At 44.6% G+C, this 25,997-nt stretch overlaps 1 protein-coding gene across 21 annotated transcripts in view; it reads left to right on the plus strand.

Annotated features, from left to right (window-relative positions):
• The window catches only part of BCL11A (BCL11 transcription factor A), a 95,965-nt gene that overhangs the window by 65,954 nt on the left and 4,014 nt on the right, over positions 1-25,997 (plus strand). For 3 of the 21 annotated variants that reach the window (XM_069493950.1, XM_069493959.1, XM_069493960.1), the window contains exons 3-4: positions 14,371-14,472; positions 19,775-21,517. In XM_069493950.1, coding sequence (XP_069350051.1) covers positions 14,371-14,472; positions 19,775-21,517 — 1,845 coding nt within the window. Of the gene's footprint in view, positions 1-14,370; positions 14,473-19,774; positions 25,027-25,997 lie in introns of those variants that run through there. The other 18 variants (XM_069493965.1, XM_069493967.1, XM_069493968.1 and 15 more) reach the window with 12 other exon arrangements.

Raw genomic sequence — 25,997 nt, forward strand, 5'->3', positions numbered from 1 at the left:
TTTTGAATGCAGTGCCCCAACTTAAATATTACAATCAAGACACACAATAAAGACAGCAATTGATCTGGTTTCTACCGTGGACGGAGAAACAGATTGGGGCTGAAGGGAACTGAGCTATATTTGGGGACTTGCCTGGCTGGCCTCCTGACCCTGGCCAGGGCTCTTAGCACCGGGCAGAGGAATTTGAATCCCAGTCTGAGGCATTGATTTAAATCAGCTTTCAAAGGTCTGAGTGGAGCTGACCATTTTTGTCTTCTTTTCTGGGTTATCCCCCTGTCAAGACCATTTCTCTACCACGGGATGGATATATATCAGCAGGGTAAAGGGCTGTAAACCCTGATTGCTGGCCCACATTATTCAGGAAGTGTGGCATTAAGGAGCAACACTTCCCTTGCCTGTGTTGATTCTGCTCATATAACCCACATTCTCCTTGCAATTATTCATGGGAAATAAAATAATATAAATCACACCGCCTGATCCTTCTCAAATACCTCGCAAAGTAATCACAAGCTGAAGTGCAGGTTTTCTTGCAGTGCCTTTATCGGTAAATCAGATTTTGAGCATTTATCAGCAAAAGTTAGATTTAAGCATCATTTCTGTAATGTTTGAAAGAAAAATTTGTTTCAGTGGGGACTCTGCCAATCAATGATCTTCCAGCTTGACTCTGCTATCAATTATTGCTGCAATTATTTGTCTAGTTGGATATTTAAAATGTCATCAGAAAGAGATGATTACATATTCCAGAAAGCAAGGCACTGTATAATCAGATGAACTGAATCCAGTTAAATGTAGTGTGGTACTAACCTGTCCTTCAAAGCAGAATTCTTGAGCTACCACCGAGGCAGCAGCCTTCTGCCCTGTTTTCAGGAAGCTGATCTTAACCTTGGGATGCAGTGTGCTGTCGGGGTCACGAGATACTCAATTATGGAGAACTTTCCAAGTCTGAAAATGGAATTGCTCCTTCACATACACAAGAAGTGCATTTTGGTTATCTCATTCAATTCATCTGCAAATCTATAAATAAGCAGTCCCTCTACTCTTCTTGCTTCCTGTGGATTTAAATGCCAAATCCTGATTTGTGGCAAAGTTGTCACATGCCCCTTTCCCACTCTCTCTGCCTGGTGCCCAGGAACTAAGCAGTGGCAGTGGAAATTACAACTGTTTGGAAGCCAAGAAAAAAGCTCCATTTCTCACTTTTCTCCAGTTCCGGATATTCTCGGCCCTGCTCCATCTCTCAGCCTCCTCCCCACACACCTCCTCCACTGCACACCCTCCTTCTGCCCGCTCCATGAGCAGGAAACAGAAATACAGCTCCAATTTTTTTTTTTTTTTTAAGTGGAAGAGAAAGAAACCACAACCTGAACAAACAACCCCCAACACTCCAACCAAACTAAACTCTCTAGATAGAATGGTCCAAAATGTCCTAAATGTATAGACCCCCTCCTCCCTCGCCCAATAACAGGTCTGCCTCTCTCCCTGGGAGTCAGAAGTTAGGAGTGCCCCTCATGAGCTCCATGCTAGATCTGAAAGTGACAGCCAAGCCCTCCGCTGGGAAACACCAGGCCACTCCCTTCTTTTGCAATGGAGACTAGACCTGACCAGAGGTTCCAGAGAAGAGCTCTGTATCTAGGTGGGTTTCCTGAGTCTGAGAATTTTCCGTGGGATTGTCTATCTGTGAAGGCTTCTCCCGGTACACTTCCCAGAGAGCACGCTGAGCTGTTACCAATTCCGGGACACTGTGGTGGTCAAAGGCTCCCTCACTGTACCATAAAATGTATTGGGGTCTGTTAGAAAATGAATCTCATCTGTGGAAAAAAAAAAAAGCCTTTTAAAACACTGGAGCCCTGGGTTGTGTGTGCTGGAGGGTGTGGGAGAGGGAAAGACGTAGGAGGTGGAGCGCCAAAAAAAAAAAAAGACTTTAAAAAATCATGAGCCATGAGCCCTCGAAATGGAGAAGAAACACTGCCTGCTGCAGTCACTCTCAGGGGCCAGCAGTGGACCGCACTGTCACCCTTGATCTCTCTCCTTCCCTGGCCAGCTTGTGGCCTGGGTGGCCCTCGTTCCAGCCCAGGGTGACCTGGGTCAGTTGACCTGACTGTCCTATTGAGGGGCAGAAATTGCCTTGACTCTTGAGAGCATGTTTATTTGCTTGTGGTGGGTGAGGTGTATGTGTTAGAACCACATAAAAGACGTGTGAAGGGCCTGGGAGACAGAGAGGAGGCCCTGGGTTCTGAATGTTTGTACTTTTGTTGGGATCCCTGCTCCGAGGAGGGGAGTGCTTTTTTGTTTTCAGGATGTACTTGATTCTCATTGCCCTCCTCCCAGCATGTCCCCAGCAGGAGGCGGGTGGCTGGGCTTGGGCACAGGGTGCTGCATGGGGTGGGGATCCCGGCCAGGACTGCCTCCTAAGCCCACGGCGGTGGCTTCCCATCCCAGGGCCCTTGCCAGTTGTTGGCCTGGGAAGCCCCAACTTCTCAGATCACAGGGCTTTGCATTCTTTCTTTTCTGGGCTGTGGCTGCCGCTGGGCTGTGCCAGGGTCTGGCACAACTTGGGGGACAAGGTGTGGGTGGCTGCGGGTGTTCGCCCTGCACCCAAGGCAGGTGGCAGCTGGAGGCTTCCACCAGCCGCTAGTGCACCCCCCGTGGCTAGCTTCCTAGCCTTATTTTGAAGCCCTTTTGGTGGAGCAACACTATTTAGAGCTATGGGTTCTAAACAGGATTATTCGAATGGATGTACTTCACACTGTTCTTCCTCTTGGGGCAGAAAGATGGGGGTGCAGATGGCGGGTGAGAACAGAGGAAAGTGTGAAAGACTGGTAAAAAAATTGAGAGAGGAGGAAGAAAGGGACCCAGACTAGTCACTGGGACCAATTCATCAGAAGACTTAAGGAAATTTGACATCCATTGTAGCTCTTCTAACTGTGTAATTACACAGCATTTGGAAAGTGAATTATTAACCTGATTGTCCATAACAACCATTGAGTAAACATACAGTTACAGATTGCCAAAATAGTACAGTGGACCGGGCCAGCAGCCACTTTCAAGGGGCCGTAATCATCTCCTGGGTCAAGGCTGACCCAGAGGCTCCTTGGTTAGTGAATCATTTACCAGGAGACCTCGATGACTTAGAGAAGGGAAGGCTTCCCTTGGTCACTGCTGGCTCCCTGGCCTGGTCCTTCGGCCAGGTCATTTATTTAGAATAGCTCTCCAATGGGAAGGAGAGTCCACTGCACAGCACTTACAGAGCGAATCTGCTCTGTCCAGCGTGGTGCCGGGCAGTTGGAGGTAGATGATACAGTCTTGGTTCTCATAAGGCTCGAACTTCAGCTGGGGAACTTGTGGTGGGCGCATGCCGATTACAGGGACCCCTGGATCCAAGAGGAGTGTCGTGGACAGCCAGGACCAGGAGGAGGCATATCCCTGACAGGCCCCTGGCACTGCCTGACCGCTGACCTCCAGCGGCCCCGCCCTTGGTGCAGAGGGGCAGTCACCTCAGCGGGGCTCCTCCCGGGAAAGTCCACCGCCCGCAGTAGAGCCGCCAGAGTCAGCCAAGAGCCGCAGGCCATAAATGCAAAGTATGATTTAACAAAAGCTGCTTTTGAGTGAGAAAGCTGAGTGGAGTTGTCCCAACCTGTCAACTTCAGATTTCTTTCCTCCTCCCCATAAATCAAAAAACGGTTGGTGGAAGGGAGGGACAGAAGCATTTCATTTTCAGATTTTGTAAGAAAATAAAATCAAATCAAAAGAAACTGTCCCACGCTGATACCTTACATGCCAGGTTTCAGCCCGAGGCAAATTTTTGTGGCCATGTAATAAGCCTCTTTAAAATGGTGACAGACCCTTGACTCTCTGCCTTGAATTACATTGATAAAAGACATTTTATTGCGTTAGAGCCGGGGCAGGAGTACAGGACGGTTCTTGCCTGGTCGGCCTCTTTGAAACCGCGTCAGCCTGCCGTCCACACTCCCCGCCGCCTGACGGGGCTTGAGTGCGATGGCGGCAGAGATCTGTGGGCCTGTGACAGAGGGGGCTTTCTACCCAGCAGTCGGAGGTGGAGGCTCTGGAAGCAAAAGGATTTCAGCCTGAGGGGCTTGTTAAGGGAGAGTTAGTCTTTCACGTTCCAAGTAGACCTGAGATCTTGACATTGGTGGCCTTGGGTTGGCCTCACCCTTGGGACTACGTGGGAATGCTAGACCTGGGAGACCTCATTTCCCAGGCAGTCTTAGAGAGACTCAAAATAAAAAGTGATCTTGGGGTCTCCCTCGTAGTGTGTGGCCCCTTTGCCCAGAAAGGCCAGGTCTCCACAAACTGAGTCGCCAAGTGGACCTGCCCAGTGGGTAGATAGGAGACGGGGATGGTGCATTCTTGGTGTGAGGAGCGTGAGGGGTGTCTGGGAACATTGGATGTAGCCCCTTAGGATCAGCGGAATTAGGAAACCCCCATGACCGGACGGGGGTGCTCGGATGATGGCAGATTGTACCTGTGGGCATCTCCTTTTTGTTCAGGGAACTCTTTCCACATTGGTCAGCAGTATAAATGGATTAGAGATTGGGTCGAAAGCCAGGAAATAATTATGAAGCCAAGAAAACCGGCCTGTCTGTGGGACTCTGTCCGAGATTAGGGCTGAGGCCGGAGCTGGGCTGCTCTGTGTCTGGGAGGCGGGAAGGTGCTGAGGGACAGAGGAGATGCAGCAGTTGCCGCCTGCCCCACCTGCCCGGGCAGAGGCCTGCTTCTGAAAGACTGGCTGTCCTGGGAGGAGGCCCGGCCTCTCGGCGCGGGAGCCCTACTTCATCCAGTCTCACCTCAGGCGAGAGAGCAGCCTAGTTTTGTTCCTGAAGAAATGTCAGAGCCTGACCTGCTAGACCATTTTTTTTTTTTTTACTTGTAGAGCTTTGAAGCCTTAAATTAGTTCTCATAATTTCCAAGCAGCTCTGTGTTAACCATAGGACATAATAGGTTTTCATTCTGGAGAATGGCCAGTTCTGGTTCTAAGAATCTCTTGGCCAAGATTGTCACAGAGTGTCAGGCTTGTGGAGTGTGCATTCCTGCCCCCCCCCCGCCCCCCGCCCCCCGCCCCGAAGTACACACCACCACTTTGTAGTCCCACAAAGGCAAGAGATTACCTGAGAGTGGCTGTGAGACTAGTGCCCAGACAACACATTCTGTGGTGGTCCCCAAGAAGGGGGCAGGATTCGGAGGTCCAGCCCTGTCCTCACGGCTTGCAGCAGGGCACTTGTGTTATCTTCCGTTTCCTAGGCTTCCCTTATTCCGCAGGATGCCTGTGGGGGCAGGATGTGAGGAGAAGAATAAAAAGGCTTCCACAGAGGCTGGGACCTGCTTCCTTAAGAAGGGCCAGGCTTGGAGGCAGGATTCTCTGGCCTGACGGAGCCTTCCGGGGGCTGCCCATTCTGTCAGCCCCTTCTGCATTGAAGGGTTGCAGAGATCAGTCCTGGAAGACCAGAAACCCTGCAGCTAACGGGGCTGCAGTGTCACCTGGACCTGCTCACCCCTACTGACCATGTGTCCCCTCCCTTGTCCCTCCAGCACCACCGTCCTCTGCCTCCACAGTGCCCGTGAGCAGAACATCAAGGGGGCTTCTTATAAGCTTGATCTTCTTTAGCTTATTCTGGTATTTTTTCAAGACTGATCAAAATGGTGATATAGAGGCATAAATTACATTTGTTGTGAGTTGACACAGATAAGAAGGCTAGGGGTGGCCTCTTCAGAGTAATTTGGGAGTTGTGCGTTCTGCTGGCTTTGATAGACCAGCCCTTCCATGCCCTGGCACGTGTTATCAGAATCAGACCTTTGCTAAGCAAGTGGTCACTCTCATCGGATCCATTGTCACAGCCCCGGTGCCTTTTCCTCCCCTGAGTTGAAAATGCTCTTCACTCTCCTCAGGCACCTGACACCCAACTCAGGAGAAACTCAAGTGTGGTTCGCAAGGCTTTCCAGGTGTCAGAGATTATGATTTTCCATCCTTTTCTTCATTTCTCTGGTTGGGTAGAAAAGCAGGAGGGGTGTTTGCGAATATATTTGTGTGAAGCTGGACAATTTGGGTGGCAGAAACGTGTTCAGGGCAACTTCTTTTATCGGGTACCCCTTCTTTTGACTACAAAGGTGTTGACTGCAGTTGAGCCCCACTTTCAGAAGGCCCAATACACACAGAAATCTCATTAATGGAAACTGATAAATTAGAGGGTGATTTTTCACATTACAGAAAGATTGTTAACTTTTCTAAAGGTTTCATCACAGGGTTCCTTTAAATAGTGAGCTCCCCCACTGAATTTAAAGTGTTTGTTTACAGATCATTAACTACTTGACCCAGAGGATATTGGGGGGTTGGGGGGCTTGGAAGACGGGCTTAAAAGGTAAAATGTTAGAAGTCCTGCCAATTTTCAATGAGCCTGGAAGGGTGACGAAACATCTCTGAAATTATGTCAGTTAGCAAATGTGATTCCGTTTACAGAAACTCATTTTACACATGGCTTTCCAGGAACCTTCCGTGCAGATTGAGGGCAGGGACCACAGGTGTGGGGGCCTTGCTGCCCCAGTGTGAGGTGGCTGAGGGGAGAGGACTCACCTTTCTTAGAGTCCTGTATGTGCCTTTGGGAGCAGTGGGTGCCAGGCTCTGGCATGAGGCCGAGCTTTGCTGCTGGCCTTCTGGCACGAGCTGCAGAGACCTTTTCCCTTGACATTTAGCCTGGGTTTGTGGGAAGTTTCTTCCTGCTTCTCTGACCTTCAGTCTTATTGGCTTAGGACTCACCTAGGTTTCCTCCTTGAAGTGCAATTCACCTGAACTTTGCAAGACTGTGCCCGGGGAGGTTGGTGACCTGGCCCGGCCCAGCCCACACTCTCCAGTGGGTGCCTTCTGATCCTTGGCAAGGTCATGAGGGTACAAGGCCATCATAGATCTCTTGGCAGGTCCCAGGGAGGCTTGGACTGGCATGGGAGGCAGGAGAGAAGTCACCCATCTAATCCAGTCTTCTCTTTTTAAAGATAACCTAGAGCCAGAAAGGGGCACGATTTCCTCAAAGTCACGGAACAGCTGGAGTGTGGCAGAGTCCAGGCAGCAGAACCTAGATTCATGACTGCTCCAGCAATTGCAGGAATAAGTCCCGGCTTCCTAAAGGAAGAGAAAATCTGGGCAGTGCTGGCTGTGGGACTGCACTGGGCAAGGGCTCTCTAAAAGTAGTTCCCAAATAACTGGATAAATGCCTTAGGTAGAGGCAAGCCTACCTCTCTCCTCCACCCCCAATACACACACACACACACACACACACACACACGCACACACACACACAAACAAAATCCTCAAATAAGGACTCAGAGCAGGAGTAAGGTTACCCCTCCACTCCCCATGACTTTGAAGAGAAGCAAGAGGGGAAATTTGGAGGGAAGGTCAAGTTGATGATTGAAGAGACAAAGTAATATAGGAAAATCTCAACATTTCTTGCACAGTCATTTGTTGAAAATGTGTCAGCAAGTACAAGCCCATCTTAAACTGGCAATGATACATCTGAAATAGATTATTTAAGCCAGGGAGGCAGTATTGCAAACAAGAACACGGCTATCAACACTTGTTTGTCTGACTCAGAGGAATAGAGAATTCTGCCTAAGCAGACCACCTACCATTCATCAGGGGGAAAAGTTGAGGCTGGGGGGAAAAGTTGAGGCTGAGGGAAAAAAGCAGGACACATGAACCTTCATGGAGTTTCACAATAGTCCACAATAGTCCACATTTTCTTATTTTAAGAAAATTTCTTATTTTAAGAAAATGTGAAATTTGAAGATAAGAACTTGTGAAAGCTGAAGACTTCGCAGAAGTCTGCAGAGGATTTGTTTAGATGACTGGATCCTCTGTTGTCAGCCAGGTGAATCGGTGTGCAATATTTGGATTTGACTGTCACTACCTGTTGGGCTCCATTTATTCCGTGCATACCTTGTGCTTTGCTTCTCTCTGAGCATCCCTACCTGCTTTTGCTTTTTGTCTAGAAAGTCCTTCCTCTTAGCTCTCCAGGACCAGCTTTAAGTTACCTCTTCCCCAAAGCCTCTCTTCTCCCTTCCAAATGGAAGTACTTTCTCTGCCTTTGAATTTCCTTAGCAGCTCATTTGCATCTCACTTTCTACGTTGGGATAGAGCAATTTCTGTGCGGCCTTAACTTCTCTACTAGATGCAAGGCTGCTGTGGGAAGTCTGTGTCCTAGTCTTTGTCCTACCCACAGGGGCCAGCCCTTTGCCTTGGGCATTGTGGGTACTCAGTAAGTATTTGTTGAATGAATGCATGAAAGAATGAATGAATGGAATTTATTCTGGGAAACACACATTTTGCATAGTGAGGTACATGGTTAAATAAACAAAAAAAATTGTCCTAAAACAATTTGTCTTTTTATGCAGCTGCCCTCCCAGTCTCCTAGTTAAACTCCACCATTCTAAGGCAAAAGCTTAAAGTGTAATAAAAATTTATCTAATTCACGATCAAGTGAAAATACTTTGGGCCCAGCGCCAAAGAATATTATTGGAGTGAACTTTTTTCAACACCCTAAATTTAACCAGCTGGAATTCTTTTTTTAAGTACCATCCTATTCAACCTTTTGAAATGAAGGATTTGCCTTTTAGTAGGAAATCTGCATTTCAACACAAAGATGGAACACAATGTCTTTACTTTAGTTACTCTTCAGAAAAGCAAGTTTTTTTTTTTTTAAATTATATGCTTTGCTTATGTTAAAGACACAGATTGCAGAAAAATTTTGTTTAGGCTTGACAGATTGGTGGCTTGCATTTTTATAGATAAAGGGGCATACGAGATGTCACCTCTGCCTCCTCTCTTACTGAGAAAAGGCCTAGGAGGAGAGCTCTTAAAAGGTGAAATTAGTAACCTGTTGTTTGGATAATCAAGACTCTGAAAGGACAGAATTGGTCAAAAAAGGGAAAAAAAAGTTTTAAAATGAGTGATTGACGTAATTAAAGTGACTGGTGAAGTATCAAGAACCATAAGGACCGTGACTGAGTTTCAGCGAAGAAATTCTGTAGTGTGGTGTCTAGAATTCTTGCTTGCTTTCGTGTTTTCCAGAATACACTTTTTAAAGAGCATCATGATTTGGTAAAACCTTAGCCAGTAAAAAAGCAATGAAGAAAAAAATGGTCATATAAATGCTCATTTCTAGAACAAAAGGGAATGCGATTTTGACAATATCAGAAGGTTAAGAAGTCTGTTAGTGATGATAAAGCTGGCACATTTTCAGTTCAGATCGACCCAACTCAAGACACAGGCAGAGCTAATGTTTGCTCTATGATGCTAGAAGAGCTGGTGTCCATGGTAAACGTGGGGTCAAGAGCTAGAAGCAGCTGAATAGAGAGGACATTTGCTTTGCCGTTGGATAAAGAAGCCTCTACCTCACTGGCTGCACCGTTGTTATTTGTGTGGCTCGGATCTAGTAATTGGATTCAGAACTGGGAATTGGTTCCTTCAGGGAACTTTATGAACGTTCAGGATGCATTATAAGTGCAGTCTGGAAGGCAGCTATATGATGGGGCGGCGGTGGGGGGAGCGTGAGAATCGTGGACCTGGAGGGGACTGTAGGAGTCCTTTATTTTGGCTTGTCACCAATATAGAGATCCCACCCCATTATGGTGGGTTGTCATCCGTCTTCTTGAATATCCAAGGAGAAAGGGAGGTCACAGCTTCATAAGATGGCCTGTTCCAGTCGGGACAACTCTACTGCTTTTGTGCCTATCTCATTGAAAAAAAAGAGGGAAATTATCTAAAAACATGTTTATGAATATATATATGCAAATATATATTTTAGTGAAAGCACAGATCTTTGTACTTGTGTAGCGAGGCCTGGAGTTTCATTAATAGTACCTGATAAAAATTAGGCTCCCAAAGCAGTTATAAGTATGTTGGAAACTATGCTTTGTGCTTAGCTGTTTTGGCACATCTGGAAATCAGCAATATTACCTGTTGATTAGTGGACAGCAATGTGGCTGTATCACATGCCCAGTCATTGGTTTCAGAAACAAACAGCATGCTAAAAGTAAGGAATCTTTGAGATGTTCTTGGGGAAACTGAAAACTTGATTTAATGGTCTTACATTCCAGGGCTGTCCGAACTGGGCTTCTAGAGCTCTGTGTTGAAAGTTTGTACCCAATGTACACAGAAACATGAAGTGACCAAATGTGTCACATTGAATCAAAACCATTCCCAACTTGCTGCAGATTTTTAATGAGACCTGAAAACTAAGATTCATTATTTTTTCTTCAGGCACAAGGAAACTTTGCAACCTAATAATGCATAAGGCATTTCTGAGGCCCTAGGTAGAAATGCTGGTAGAGAGACTTTTATGAAATAGAACAGGCTGAAACACCTTTGACCAGAGGAGTGCAAGGCATTTGAAAAGAGGTTGTTTCAGAAGAGGGAAACATGTCATATTTGAGAGTCTAGAATGGGGAACAAGGGTACAGTTGTTGCTGTATCTGTGCAGCATGCCACAGCTGCATTCTCAAACTTTTCAGCTCTGATGGAAGGAATGAGGACACCATTTGCCTGCAGAAGCTGGTTTGGGTGATGTCCTATGCTAAGAGGGCTCCCTAGATGGAAAGCCTGGGCCAGGACCTGCTCCTGGCCAATGACAGACAGAGGTGGAACCTCAAATTCCTAATGGAGGGCCCTTAGGGACTCCCCAAGCTTAATCTGTTGTTGACCATTCTAGTCCTAAAGGAGGTGAGTCTGGGACAGAAGGGAGGACAGCCTCCTCAACACTTCCAGCTTTCATACCTTCTCTTACCCTAAGCCAGCAGCGCTTATCAAACTTGATCTTGCATCAGAATCACCTGGAGTGCTTATTCAACACAGATTTCTGCTACCCCCACCCCAGTTCCTGATTCAGTAAGTCTGAGGTGGTACCCAAGAATTTGTATTTCCAGTAAGCTCCCAGGTGATGCTTATGGTGGGTGGGCCTGATCTGCACTTTGAGAAGCACTTCCCTGAGAGCACCAACAAAGAAATAAAGAGAACATAACTAGCAACCAGAGCCCCTCTCCCTGGGAGAATGAAAGTGAGGGTGGGAAGAGAAGAGGCCCCTAGCCAGGGGCAGCTCTTATTCTCCCGTAGCCTGGAAAGGCAGAGCTGCTCCGGAGTTTGATGCTCAGATGCATTAATTGTGATACTTTACTTTGCCTAAGCGTGATGAAATAATTGAAGGCATCATAGCAAGAAGTTAAACCCTAGGGAGGCTATTAACAATTTAGCATTTCCAGTTCATGTGGGAATGTCGATTCTACTTAGAGAGGAGAATATTGTGGATGTGTTTAGTGGAAGAAGCAGCAGAATCAGCTGGGGTCCCCAACTGGCTTTGCTTTGACCCTCTTCCTGGAGAAGGATAAATGCAAATATGAATCTCTCTCACAAAGACAATGTGGTTTTTTCTAAAGTAAGTAGCTTGGCAGGCTGATAGAAATGGTTAATACTACAGGCAAAGCAGAGGTAGAGGGTAAAAATAGTGGGGGTGAGGCCAGGAGGCTCAAGTAGCAGAGCAGGCCTTGTTTTCCAATTGTGAAACCAAGTCAGATCAATTGGACCTTTTGAAAGCCCAACTCAACACTGCTGGGCTGGACTCTCCCACAAGAGGCTGTTAAGTGCTGCTAAGGGGTCAGTAGAAAGAGAACCCTCTTTATCGGTATTTCTTGGGCAGTGAAGACCAAGGCAGAAGGAGCAGAGGGGAGAAGATAGATGCCCCAGGAAGGACCACTGAAGCAGGAGTCAGGAGACTAATTCTAATCCTCATTTTTGTGGTTAACCAACAGTATAGTTATGGGAAAGTCACTTAATTTCTCAAGGCCCCAGTTTTCCTATCTATATAAGTGAAGCCATAGACTTGATGATTGCTAAGGTTTTTTACAACTTAAAAAACAAAAACAAAAACCATGATGCCAGCTTGCTGTTGAGACCTCTCCTTGCCATGTGGCCTAGCACCATAGAGCAGCCTTCTGCTTCTTGGAAGACAATCCTTCCACGGACAGGGGGAGAGGAAATGGTCCAAGCATGACCCAAATGCACCACATTTATTATGCAGTCAAACATCTCTGCCAAGGACTATCTGCACTTGCAGCCACTCCCCAGCACCAGCACCACTGCCCCAGCTCCACCCCAGATCATAGGGCATTAGATTCTTACATGGAGTGTGCAGTCTAGATCCTATGAAGTCCACAGTAGGGTTCCAGCTCCTATGAGAATCCATTGCCACTGCTGATCTGACAGGAGGCGGAGCTTATGTGGCGATGCAAGTGATGGGGAGAGGCTGTAAATACAGATGAAGCCTCGCTCACCCTCCGCCCACCTCCCACCGTGCAGCTAGGCCCCCAGCAGGCTCCTGCCCTAGCTGGGACTGGGCACTGCCACCCTAGAGGACTGGTCCAGCTGCTGCTCCTGCAGCTCAGCTTGGTTAGGGCTAGCGAGTTTGTAGATAAACTTTGCCAACCAGAGCTGTATTCCAGGGGCTAAACCTAGATCAGGTTGACAGTCCTCCTGTTACCTTGCTGGAGACTTAATTGAAACACTTCAGGGTCTCTTCCCAGAGTAAGTGGAGAGGGATTTGAAATTAGACTCACCCCCATGCAAGGATTCAAGTATGTTGTTGCTTTTATGCCAGGGTCACAGAGATACCTGGGTTGTGTGAGTTTCCTAAAAAAAGGATTTTAGTTTTGGCAACAAACAAACTTAGGAAACAGCTGAGGCAAGAACAAGTGCAAAAACGGATTCTCACATTTCTTGTTGAAAAGTACTAGGACTAAATCTGTAGTTAATTTTACCCCATACTCTCAATTCATTTAACATAAACAGTCAAATGTAGACACACTTGCTTGTTAAGTCTTCCTGCTTTTGTTGGTTCATTTTGTGGTGTTTATTTAGTTTTGGGTCAGAGAGGAGGAAATGCCTCCATAGATGGTCTCAGGCTAGGTCGTGCCTCCACCAGGGCCTCCCCTGCAGGCCTGGTAACAACAGATTTATGCCGTCTGCATAAGAGCTTTCTCGAGCAACACACCATTGTTATCCACCAGGGTCCTTGTGAAAGGAAGCCTTGTCCCATCTGCCCTGGCTGCACTTGGCAATGTGGTCTGTATAAGGAGAACAGGACATATTTTACACTTGAGACCTGCTATCCTAGAATATAACAACAACACTTCTAAGCGCTCTTAATATTAAGCTAACGGAAAACATACTGTTTACTCACATCAAAGTCTGTTTTTCTTCTCTCCTGTCTTCCCCTATCATCACAAACTCCAAACCTCTAGACTACACGGAGCACCTCCTGCTCCATCTATCCTTTGCTCTGTCTCAAGGTGGACAGCTACGTGGTTAGGTAGCTGAAGGTGGACTTGGAACAGCTAGGAACTTACCACATAAACCAAAAAACCCCCAGGTTGCACAAACCAAATATTTCCTTTTCCCACACATTTCAGTGCTAGAAATGCTTAATTGACTGCTAGATTCGTGTTTATTAGTGTGAGAAGTTAGTCTTCCTCACCCCAGGGCAACACAGTGCAGTAGAATGGTAAAGGTGGCCACCATTGCTGGGTGCTGCTATTGGAATGCTGGTTCTTGCCTTGTCATTTGATGCTATGATTTCTCACTCTCAGGGTGGAGACTTGACCGAAGTTATTTTAGCCTCAGAAGTCTAATTTTTATCCTCCACTGCTTTGTGTTGTGAGAAGTCATGCCTACATAGGGTACTCCATTGATAGAATTCAAGAGTGTGGCCCAGCCAAGTTCTGAAATGCCCAAGGTTTCCCTATCATTGAAGGTCCTGTCACGAATCTAGCATGGCAAGAGGGGGTCAGTGGGATGGGGAGGGCAGGTGGGAGGCAGTGGGATGGAAAAGGGAGGGTGGGACTCTGTCCCATAAAAAATGATTCAAAAATCCACTCATTTCCTATCAGCATATTGTTGTTTGCTTGGGCGTGTCTACAAAGTCAAGTCAATGTATGCATGTAAACCAGCCTTGCAGATAACCCTGCCCCCATTTTTCTAGCCTGTCCATAATATTATCAATTCTTCCCTCACTGCTTATACACCTCACAGGATAATAATCAAATATAAATAACAACAAATAAACAGGCAAATGAGCCAAACAAACTGCCCCATGCCTAAAACAATCCCCATCCCTTTTGTCAAAAAAGACCAAAATTAAAAACAAACCAAAAAAAAAAAACGGTGGGATATAAGTCACCACTGTTCTTTTGTTTCAGGCCTTGGGCCTGTTAACTATCTGCAAGGCTGTTGCAATGATGTTAATCTATTTTAATGGAATTGAAATGTGATATCCTGTGGTTTATGATGCTTTAGTGCTTGATTTTGGGTTTCTTTCACAGATAAACTTCTGCATTGGAGGGGCCTCTCCTCCCCTCGTTCTGCACACGGAGCTCTAATCCCCACGCCCGGGATGAGTGCAGAATATGCCCCGCAGGGTATTTGTAAGTTGAACATTATTTCTTCTACAAATGTCCATGTGTATAGAGATGAGAGTTTCTGGAAATTACCCTTACTTTTTAAGTACTAAAGGGAGCTACTTCCAAAATAGATTGGCATACGTATTATTCCATTACTCACTTGGCACCCGCTCCCCCACTCCACTGAGCCCCAGGGGACTTCTTTCCTCCCCTTTTTCTTTCTTTCTTCACTGAAGGCACGGAGCTGACAGCAGCTCCTCCCTGGGGGGTCTTCTCCCCAGGGTCTTGTCTGGCTCCATGGCTAGTGACTGGGTACGTCTGTTCCTTCAGAGCCCATTTTACTGCTGGACATTGACTCCCGTGGTCTCATTTAGGACTTTGGGTTTAGTCCATGGCATGCATCTCTAGTCGGGGCTACATCTAAAAGGAGTCAGATTTACTCCAGTGTTATTCTGATGCATATTTTGTATGCATTTACATTTGTATTTGAACATGGTATATTTTATAGATACATGTACATTATATGTGTGCGTATATATGCACACACGTCATTTCTACTTATTTTTCTCCTAGTTTTAGAGAAAACTGCACAACACTAGTTAAAAAGTTAAAGTGTTCCACTGTCACCACCAACACCACCACAATCATAGATTTACTTGTTCAAGGCAGCTTTTATAGTAGGGACCTTTTAATGAAATTTAGCTTTGTATGTTTATGCAAATGTTTTCTGAAAGGTGTTGTTCTAGAAAGTCATACAGTTTGCTTCTCTATGTAGGAACACATGATATGAATCACGCATGGCTAAAATGTCGCAGGGGGCGGGCCTGGGGGCGAAGGGGGGAGAGAGAAGTGGTTCCACCCTAAACACAAAAAAGCAGGCTCAAGAAGAAAAGACGTGTGACATCTAATTTTTATTTTGAAAATAAAGGAAAAAGAACCTGCTGTGGAAAGAAAAAAAGAAAAGGGAAAGGGTCATGGAAAGGGTCAAGATGCAAGAGTTAAGGCTCTAAAGGGCACTGTTTGTTAGACGGGAGGGAAACTAGACTTACCCATCTTGTGAATGGTATCTGAAGAGCAGGGCATGCACCCTGAGACCAGATTCAAAGCTAGTTGTTTATTTTTGTGAACTCATAGGTAATCCTAGGTAACAAAGAATTATTGTGTGAATTTCCCAAGCCCTTGGGTCCTGAGGGCTGGGTGGTGCAGGGGTTAAAAGCACCTCACCTGCCCCCCCACTCCCCCAAGCTGGGCCTAAGCCTGGGTTAGGTCACAGATTGCAGAGAGTTTAGGAGATTGGACTCAGGGTTTCAAGTCCCTACACGCTGGCTGGGTGGGGAGAGTTCTCCTCATTTTGCTGGGGGTGCCTGGGGCCTGCACTTGGCTGTGGGAACAGAGCCACCCTTGGAGGGAAGGGAAAGGAGGGAGTGGGCAGTTGAGAGAGGAGGATAGAGTTGAGAGGCCAAGGTGTGCTGGCCTGGGAAACAGATTAGCTCTCTCTTGGTCTTCCTGAGGGCAGGGAGTTTGATTTGACAGGTAGGAAAGTCGGAGCCTGATATGGATCCCCTGTCCTCTCCCCCCTTCCCACAAAGGGAGGGTACGTAGTTTGCTGGTGCCCATGCCGGCAGGACCAGTTTAGGAGTGACCAGAACAAGGTATGTGGAAATGGGCTGTGGGGTTCCCGAGAGCTCTGGAACAAAGCTGACACCCACCCCACTCAGCTGCCTTAACCAGCTGCCCTCGCTTTCAGAGCACTTAGCACTTACCTGTGGCCTCCCTGTTGGCGGACCGGTCACTCCTGCCTCCCTCACCAGAGCCTCCTTTCAGCCTGGGGTAAGGCCTGGAGTCGGACCTTCCTCTGGAAGCCGTTCTGGGGATGTAGTGTCGTTGGTCATTACCCTCGGTAATTAATCACGCCTGGTAGTAATGAAAACTCATGTTCATGGTGGACGTGATAGCTTCCAGAGGGCTTTTTTATACTTCTGTCATTTGAACCTCACAACAATTCTTTAAAGTCCCTGTTTTTATGCTCATTTTACAGATAGGAATCCTACAGCTCAGAGAAATAAACTGACTGTCCCAGAGTCACAAGCTAGTAAAACACAGAGCCAGGGATCCCAGCCTCAGACCTCCTTGTTCTTCTAAATCTTGAGGCTTAGATCACATGGCTTTTTAACATTGGTGACACACTAGAAATGAGGGTCATTCCTTCCCATAAAATGAAATGAAATGAAATGAAATGAAATAAAAGCCAGTAGGTGGGCTAATAGCTAATTTTAACCCTTTTGATACCTCAAGTTCCTCTGCTTAGGGGCCAGGTCTCAGTTTATTGCTCTAAATCAAAACAATCCTTGTGAATGCCCAATGAGGCTCTCAAATTGAGAAGTTGATTTTCATCAGAGTAAATGAAGAATATTATTATATTTCACATGTCAATAAATCAACGTAGCCTTAATTTTGCCACGCAGGAAATCAATTCTGGTCTTTCTAAACCATCAAAGATGTTATGAACAAAGTAATTTCACAAATTATGGCGAGTAACACATTTATTGATGACTGCAGTTTAGGAATTTAGAATCTGTGAGCACTGTAATATAATATGGTACACCGGCGTGAGCTGAGTGAAATACAGATTATATGGTGAAACTGTAATGCATCATTTGCTATTAGTGGACTGGTAATAATTACCAGTTTCAAAGCAGCTCTTTCCATGTAATCTTTAGTCTCAATCGTAACAGCCCTTCTCATTGACATTATGATTACACTAGCTGCCCTCATGATCTAGAATATCTAGTTGATGGGAATACTAAAATGCGATAGTGAAAACTATGTTGTATGCTCATTATAAGATGAAATGCCATTTTCTCTGACCTGACGTATGAGCGAGAGGGGAGGATAACATCACAGTGTTAACATACTGTAGCATGATCATACATTGTAGCATGATCACATACTGGCTCTGAAAAAAAAAGTTTAGGTAGCTAAGGGCAGCAAAAATAAAATGGACTTTTCTCATTTAAGCCTTTTCAAAAGGATACAAATGAGATCCTTGACGTAGTGCCACGTGCCACAGATTTCGGCATTTATCAATGGGCACATTCATGGTGCATGCCAAACCAGCATTACTAATAATAAGTCCAGGCCTGGGCTTCAGTAAAACATGATAAGGTAAAATATGATTTTAAGGCATTTGGAGAGATGAAAGTGTTAAGGACTTGCTTCATATGACAAATTTCCTTTTTACTTACCCAATTCAGATTGTCAGACTAAATGGGTATGATAATAGCCCAGAATCCTAGAGAGGCAAAGGAGAAAGCCACAGAGGGTCGTGGTTGGAACCAGATCGCTTCTTTCCAGCCTATTTGGGACCCAAGTCATTGTTCAACAACAACAAAAAATTTATGAAAATACTCTGAATGAAGCTTTTTATTTCCCTTTGAAGAGAGGAGGCAAACAAAAATAGGCAGATAATGTGATACTAATGTCAGCGTTTTCTTTCAAAATCTTTCTGGCTTTTTTCCCCCCCTCCACATTAGACAAATGTTTGAAACCTAATTTTGGTATCTTACCATCTAATCTTGTTAAAGAGATTTACCCAGGAGTGGGATATATTGAGTGAGATTATAAATGCATTGTAAAGTAAATTACAAGGTCAGGGCAGGAGTCCATTATTTAGACAAGTGCTTGAGCGAGGCTGGCTTGTTTTGGAATACGAGTGTTTGGGGGCTCCTGAGAAGACCCTGCCAGCTTTTCTTTCTGACTTGCTAAATGGAGGAATCATATAATTGATTAATTCCTTGTTCCCACTCTTTAGCTCCATGGTGAATTTTGTCCTTTTTTAAAAGTTACTGGCAAATACTAGCTGTGGGCTTAAGGAACTCTTGTAAGCCCCTCTTTTAAAAGAAGGAGAAAAGTTTGTTATTTCTGTTATATTTTAAGCCCTGTCTTTTTTGGAATCCCTGGGAAATTATCTATTTTTCTCATTGTTGTCCTTTGGCCACCATCGCTTGTGCCCTTTTTAATGCTGCAGTTGACTGGTAAACTGTTGGTTATTCCCTCGATATGTATACATATACATATAATCTATATATTTTTTAATTTAGCTATCTCCAAAAATGAAAGATTTTGTGAAGTCAAGCTGGTCGCTCTTTGCCAAAGTGGCATTTACCACTCTTGGGTTCTTTTCAGCAAGAAAGAAATAATGTGACTTAAGCAGGGCCCCTCTCCAGACGGCTTGGCTACTGGCCAAAGAGTTGACTAGCTGAACTGTATCTTTCTGTTTCTTTCTCAACTGGAGCTGAGTCTCAGCCGAGGGCGCAGGATGTTGTATAATTTGGTTCACGTTGTTAGCCTCTCAAAATAATGAGGAGGAGGATAGTGTAGCATTTCTCAGCCTGCTGCCTGTCAGGGTGCTGGCTGCTTTAACTGTTCCTTAAACTAGGATGCTGTGTCTGCTTAAGTCGGCACCAGCCACTCCTCCTAACTTCCCTAGACGTGCATTTGTTTGACTGGGGGACAACTCCCAAAGTCAGTTAAATCTGAATTAAGTTGTTCTTTTGAGATTTTTACAACATTCCTTGAAATAAAAATAGGTGTCCCTGAGGGGTGTTGTAGAACCAGAATTGTGACTCACTGACCCTCACACAGGCTGGGATGTGAAAATGTTGCTGGTCTCTTTTCCATGGAAGTATTTTATGAGTACCTTTTCATTTTAACAATACCGACAATTAGTGTGTTTAAGGCTAAGATTAACAGCATCTCTAAAGGTCATAGAGATTTGTAGTGAGTTATCCTTCTCCTCTCTTTGGATATCTCTATGAAATGATTACCTATTGATAGAGTTCACCTGCCACCCGGTAGGGACCAGAATGATAGGATTTAGGAAGCAGAAAAGTTTCCCTTGGGTCACCTTGTCCAAGTCTCTCACTTAACATAGAAGGAAATGGTAGCCCCCAGAGATGAGATGGCTTGCCCCAAACTATAGCTGATGAGATTGGAAAGTTTAGAAGACATTTGCTGGGTTCCCTAGAATGTAGGGCTCCTCATCCCCATCTTGACTTGGTCAGGATTTTTCTGCTTTGGGAATTGGATATAAAATTCTTAGAACTGAGTTTAACAGCAGTGAGACTGACTTGACAAATATTTCTTGGGCACCAACTTTCAGATGTGCTAGGCACCAGTTAGACACACGGGTAGTCAGTGAGGGCTTAGGCCCTGGTTGGGGTTAAGGGGTGGGGGCAGGGAAAGCTGGAGGTGGGACATTAATAAGCAATTGCTGATGCCCGCCTCGGTGATTAAACATTGATGTCGGTGTTGTATTATTTTGCAGGTAAAGATGAGCCCAGCAGCTACACATGTACAACTTGCAAACAGCCATTCACCAGTGCATGGTTTCTCTTGCAACACGCACAGAACACTCATGGATTAAGAATCTACTTAGAAAGCGAACACGGAAGTCCCCTGACCCCGCGGGTTGGTATCCCTTCAGGACTAGGTGCAGAATGTCCTTCCCAGCCACCTCTCCATGGGATTCATATTGCAGACAATAACCCCTTTAACCTGCTAAGAATACCAGGATCAGTATCGAGAGAGGCTTCCGGCCTGGCAGAAGGGCGCTTTCCACCCACTCCCCCCCTGTTTAGTCCACCACCGAGACATCACTTGGACCCCCACCGCATAGAGCGCCTGGGGGCGGAAGAGATGGCCCTGGCCACCCATCACCCGAGTGCCTTTGACAGGGTGCTGCGGTTGAATCCAATGGCTATGGAGCCTCCCGCCATGGATTTCTCTAGGAGACTTAGAGAGCTGGCAGGGAACACGTCTAGCCCACCGCTGTCCCCAGGCCGGCCCAGCCCTATGCAAAGGTTACTGCAACCATTCCAGCCAGGTAGCAAGCCGCCCTTCCTGGCGACGCCCCCCCTCCCTCCTCTGCAATCCGCCCCTCCTCCCTCCCAGCCCCCGGTCAAGTCCAAGTCATGCGAGTTCTGCGGCAAGACGTTCAAATTTCAGAGCAACCTGGTGGTGCACCGGCGCAGCCACACGGGCGAGAAGCCCTACAAGTGCAACCTGTGCGACCACGCGTGCACCCAGGCCAGCAAGCTGAAGCGCCACATGAAGACACACATGCACAAATCGTCCCCCATGACGGTCAAGTCCGACGACGGGCTCTCCACCGCCAGCTCCCCGGAACCTGGCACCAGCGACCTGGTGGGCAGCGCCAGCAGCGCGCTCAAGTCCGTGGTGGCCAAGTTCAAGAGCGAGAACGACCCCAACCTGATCCCGGAGAACGGGGACGAGGAGGAAGAGGAGGACGACGAGGAAGAGGAAGAAGAGGAGGAAGAGGAGGAGGAGGAGCTGACGGAGAGCGAGAGGGTGGACTACGGCTTCGGGCTGAGCCTGGAGGCGGCGCGCCACCACGAGAACAGCTCGCGGGGCGCGGTGGTGGGCGTGGGCGACGAGGGCCGCGCCCTGCCCGACGTCATGCAGGGCATGGTGCTCAGCTCCATGCAGCACTTCAGCGAGGCCTTCCACCAGGTCCTGGGCGAGAAGCATAAGCGCAGCCACCTGGCTGAGGCCGAGGGCCACAGGGACACTTGCGACGAAGACTCGGTGGCCGGTGAGTCGGACCGCATAGATGATGGCACTGTTAACGGCCGCGGCTGCTCCCCGGGCGAGTCGGCCTCAGGGGGCCTGTCCAAAAAGCTGCTGCTGGGCAGCCCCAGCTCGCTGAGCCCCTTCTCTAAGCGCATCAAGCTGGAGAAGGAGTTCGACCTGCCCCCGGCCGCCATGCCCAACACGGAGAACGTGTACTCGCAGTGGCTCGCCGGCTACGCGGCCTCCAGGCAGCTCAAAGATCCCTTCCTTAGCTTCGGAGACTCCAGACAATCGCCTTTTGCCTCCTCATCGGAGCACTCCTCTGAGAACGGGAGCTTGCGCTTCTCCACGCCGCCCGGGGAGCTGGACGGAGGGATCTCGGGGCGCAGCGGCACGGGAAGTGGAGGGAGCACGCCCCATATTAGTGGTCCGGGCCCGGGCAGGCCCAGCTCAAAAGAGGGCAGACGCAGCGACACTTGTGAGTACTGTGGGAAAGTCTTCAAGAACTGTAGCAATCTCACTGTCCACAGGAGAAGCCACACGGGCGAAAGGCCTTATAAATGCGAGCTGTGCAACTATGCCTGTGCCCAGAGTAGCAAGCTCACCAGGCACATGAAAACGCATGGCCAGGTGGGGAAGGACGTTTACAAATGTGAAATTTGTAAGATGCCTTTTAGCGTGTACAGTACCCTGGAGAAACACATGAAAAAATGGCACAGTGATCGAGTGTTGAATAATGATATAAAAACTGAATAGAGGTATATTAATACCCCCCTCACTCCCACCTGACACCCCCTTTTCACCACCCCCCTTCCCCATCGCCCTCCAGCCCCACTCCCTGTAGGATTTTTTTCTAGTCCCATGTGATTTAAACAAACAAACAAACAAACAAACAGAAGTAATGGAAGCTAAGAATATGAGAGTGCTTGTCACCAGCACACCTGTTTTTTTTTTTTTTTTTTGGTTTTCTTTTTCTTTTTTTCTTTTTCTTTTTTCTTTTTTTCCTTTATGTTCTCACCGTTTGAATGCATGATCTGTATGGGGCAATACTATTGCATTTTACGCAAACTTTGAGCCTTTCTCTTGTGCAATAATTTACATGTTGTGTATGTTTTTTTTTTAAACTTAGACAGCATGTATGGTATGTTATGGCTATTTTAAATTGTCCCTAATTCGTTGCTGAGCAAACATGTTGCTGTTTCCAGTTCCGTTCTGAGAGAAAAAGAGAGAGAGAGAGAAAAAGACCATGCTGCATACATTCTGTAATACATATCATGTACAGTTTTATTTTATAACGTGAGGAGGAAAAACAGTCTTTGGATTAACCCTCTATAGACAGAATAGATAGCACTGAAAAAAAAAATCTATGAGCTAAGTGTCTGTCTCTAAAGGGTTAAATGTATCAATTGGAAAGGAAAAAAAAGGCCTTGAATTGACAAATTAACAGAAAAACAGAACAAGTTTATTCTATCATTTGGTTTTAAAATATGAGTGCCTTGGATCTATTATAACCACATTGCTGGTTCTTTCTACTTGTTATAAACTTGTAGCTTATTTCAGCATTGGGTGAGGTAATAAACCTTAGGACCTAGCATATAATTCTATATTGTATTTCTCACAACAATGGCTACCTAAAAATATGACCCATTATGTCCTAGTTAATCATCATTTTTCCTTTAGTTTAATTTTGTGAACAAAACTGATATATACCAGTATAAAAGCTAGTTTGCTCCTGGTAAGAGCTTAAAAGAAATGGGCTGTTTTGCCCAAAGTTTTATTTTTTTTAAACAATGATTAAATTGAATGTGTAATGTGCAAAAACCCTGGAACACGATTAAATACATTAGTGAGGAGTTCATTTTATGAAGATACTTGTTTTAAATAATGTCTTTTTAAAAAATTATGGCACCAAAAGAAATAGATCCAGATCCACTTGGTTGTCAAATGGACAATCAAATGATAAACTTTAAGACCTTGCAGACTATATTAAAAATAAGAGGCTGACAATAAGGTTTGACAGAGGGGAACAGAGGAAAAAAAATAAGTGATTTATTAGCACAACGTGGTACTATTTGCCATTTTAAACTAGAACAGGTGTATAAGCTAATATTGATACAATGATGATTAACTATGAATTCTTAAGACTTGCATTTAAATGTGACATTCTTAAAAAAAGAAGAGAAAAAAATTTAAGAGTAGCAGTATATATGTCTGTGCTCCCTAAAAGTTGTACTTCATTTCTTTTCCATACACTGTGTGCTATTTGTGTTGACATGGAAGAGGATTCATTGTTTTTATTTTATTTTTTTAATTTTTTCTTTTTTATTAAGCTGGCATCTGCCCCAGTTGGTGTTCAAATAGCACTTGACTCTGCCTGTGATATCTGTATCTTTTCTCTAATCAGAGATACAGAGGTTGAGTATAAAATAAACCTGCTCAGATAGGACAATTAAGTGCACTGTACAATTTTCCCAGTTTACAGGTCTATACTTAAGGGAAAAGTTGCAAGAATGCTGAAAAAAAAATTGAACACAATCTCATTGATGAGCATTTTTAAAAAAAAAACTAAAAAAAAAAAACTTTGCCAGCCATTTACTTGACTATTGAGCTTACTTACTTGGACGCAACATTGCAAGCGCTGTGAATGGAAACAGAATACACTTAACATAGAAATGAATGATTGCTTTCGCTTCTACAGTGCAAGGATTTTTTTGTACAAAACTTTTTTAAATATAAATGTTAAGAAAAAAAATTTTTTTAAAAAACACTTCATTATGTTTAGGGGGGAACTGCATTTTAGGGTTCCATTGTCTTGGTGGTGTTACAAGACTTGTTATCCATTTAAAAATGGTAGTGGAAATTCTATGCCTTGGATACACACCGCTCTTCAGGTTGTAAAAAATAACATACATTGGGGAAAGGTTTAAGATTATATAGTACTTAAATATAGGAAAATGCACACTCATGTTGATTCCTATGCTAAAACACATTTATGGTCTTTTTTCTGTATTTCTAGAATGGTATTTGAATTAAATGTTCATCTAGTGTTAGGCACTATAGTATTTATATTGAAGCTTGTATTTTTAACTGTTGCTTGTTCTCTTAAAAGGTATCAATGTACCTTTTTTGGTAGTGGAAAAAAAAAAAAGACAGGCTGCCACAGTATATTTTTTTAATTTGGCAGGATAATATAGTGCAAATTATTTGTATGCTTCAAAAAAAAAAAAAAGAGAGAAACAAAAAAAGTGTGACATTACAGATGAGAAGCCATATAATGGCGGTTTGGGGGAGCCTGCTAGAATGTCACATGGATGGCTGTCATAGGGGTTGTACATATCCTTTTTTGTTCCTTTTTCCTGCTGCCATACTGTATGCAGTACTGCAAGCTAATAACGTTGGTTTGTTATGTAGTGTGCTTTTTGTCCCTTTCCTTCTATCACCCTACATTCCAGCATCTTACCTTCATATGCAGTAAAAGAAAGAAAGAAAAAAAAAAAGGAAAAAAAAAAAACCAATGTTTTGCAGTTTTTTTCATTGCCAAAAACTAAATGGTGCTTTATATTTAGATTGGAAAGAATTTCATATGCAAAGCATATTAAAGAGAAAGCCCGCTTTAGTCAATACTTTTTTGTAAATGGCAATGCAGAATATTTTGTTATTGGCCTTTTCTATTCCTGTAATGAAAGCTGTTTGTCGTAACTTGAAATTTTATCTTTTACTATGGGAGTCACTATTTATTATTGCTTATGTGCCCTGTTCAAAACAGAGGCACTTAATTTGATCTTTTATTTTTCTTTGTTTTTATTTTTTTTTATTTGGATGACCAAAGGTCATTACAACCTGGCTTTTTATTGTATTTGTTTCTGGTCTTTGTTAAGTTCTATTGGAAAAACCACTGTCTGTGTTTTTTTGGCAGTTGTCTGCATTAACCTGTTCATACACCCATTTTGTCCCTTTATTGAAAAAAATAAAAAAAATTAAAGTACACAATGTAAGCTTCTTGTGTCCTCATTTGACACACTCTGTAAATTACTTTCAAGAAAATAACAGGTTTTAAGAGAAGGCCAGTCAGTCTTTTTCAGGATAATTTCTATGGGCATTTTGATGTGTGTATTATATTCTAAAGGAACATACATTACTTACTATATTAAAATAGACATATCTAAAACTATGGAAATAGTTTTTAGGCTTTACAGTTCTAGAATAATTTTCAAGAAATGGAAGGTGTTTTCAGTCTGATGTTAACTTTTGCTTCATCTCTTTGCAGAAATCCATTCACATATAAGTGAAAAACTTGCTGGTAATAGCATCTTAAACTTTTATTTCCTTTGGATTTTTTGCTGTTCTTGTTGTCTAAAAGTTCTTTTCTATTCTCCCATTCTTCCCCTATCTTAGAATGTAATATAAAAAAGGGTTTTTGTTTTTTAAAAGTCAGCTCTTTAATTTTCACGTAAGAATCTTTCCACATAACAAAAATAACCCCACGTCTCAATCTAAAAATCTAGAAACAAAGGCATCATGTTAAAAAAATAAAAAGGGAGAGAAAGAAAAGAAAGTGGCAACCAGGGGTTTATCCAGACATGGCCAAATCTTTGAAATCAGCTACTGATTTCCTAAGATGTATGACGGTTCGCCTTGTGATTCTGAGATCTCAGGTACCCTAGATGCTACAGAGTGTTTTAGGTGTTGCTGACAGCAAATGAAAGTGGGAATACCCTTCAATTATCTTTTGACCAATCAACAGATTTAGAAAACATCTTTGAAAAGCAAGTTAGGTCTATTTTAAACCTCTCCTTAGAAATTTGTGTTGTCAGTTTCCCAAATACTGCATGTTGCAGCATCTATTTGCTTTATTAAAACACATACCTCTGTGAGACTGTCTCCCTGTTCTCAGTGTAGATGAATGGACACGACATTGTTTTTATTTTTGTTAAAACCAAAACAAAAGCTGTTCTGTT

The sequence above is a fragment of the Eulemur rufifrons genome, chromosome 19 (assembly GCF_041146395.1).
Source record: "Eulemur rufifrons isolate Redbay chromosome 19, OSU_ERuf_1, whole genome shotgun sequence".
In the NCBI taxonomy this organism is placed as follows: Eukaryota; Metazoa; Chordata; class Mammalia; order Primates; family Lemuridae; genus Eulemur; species Eulemur rufifrons.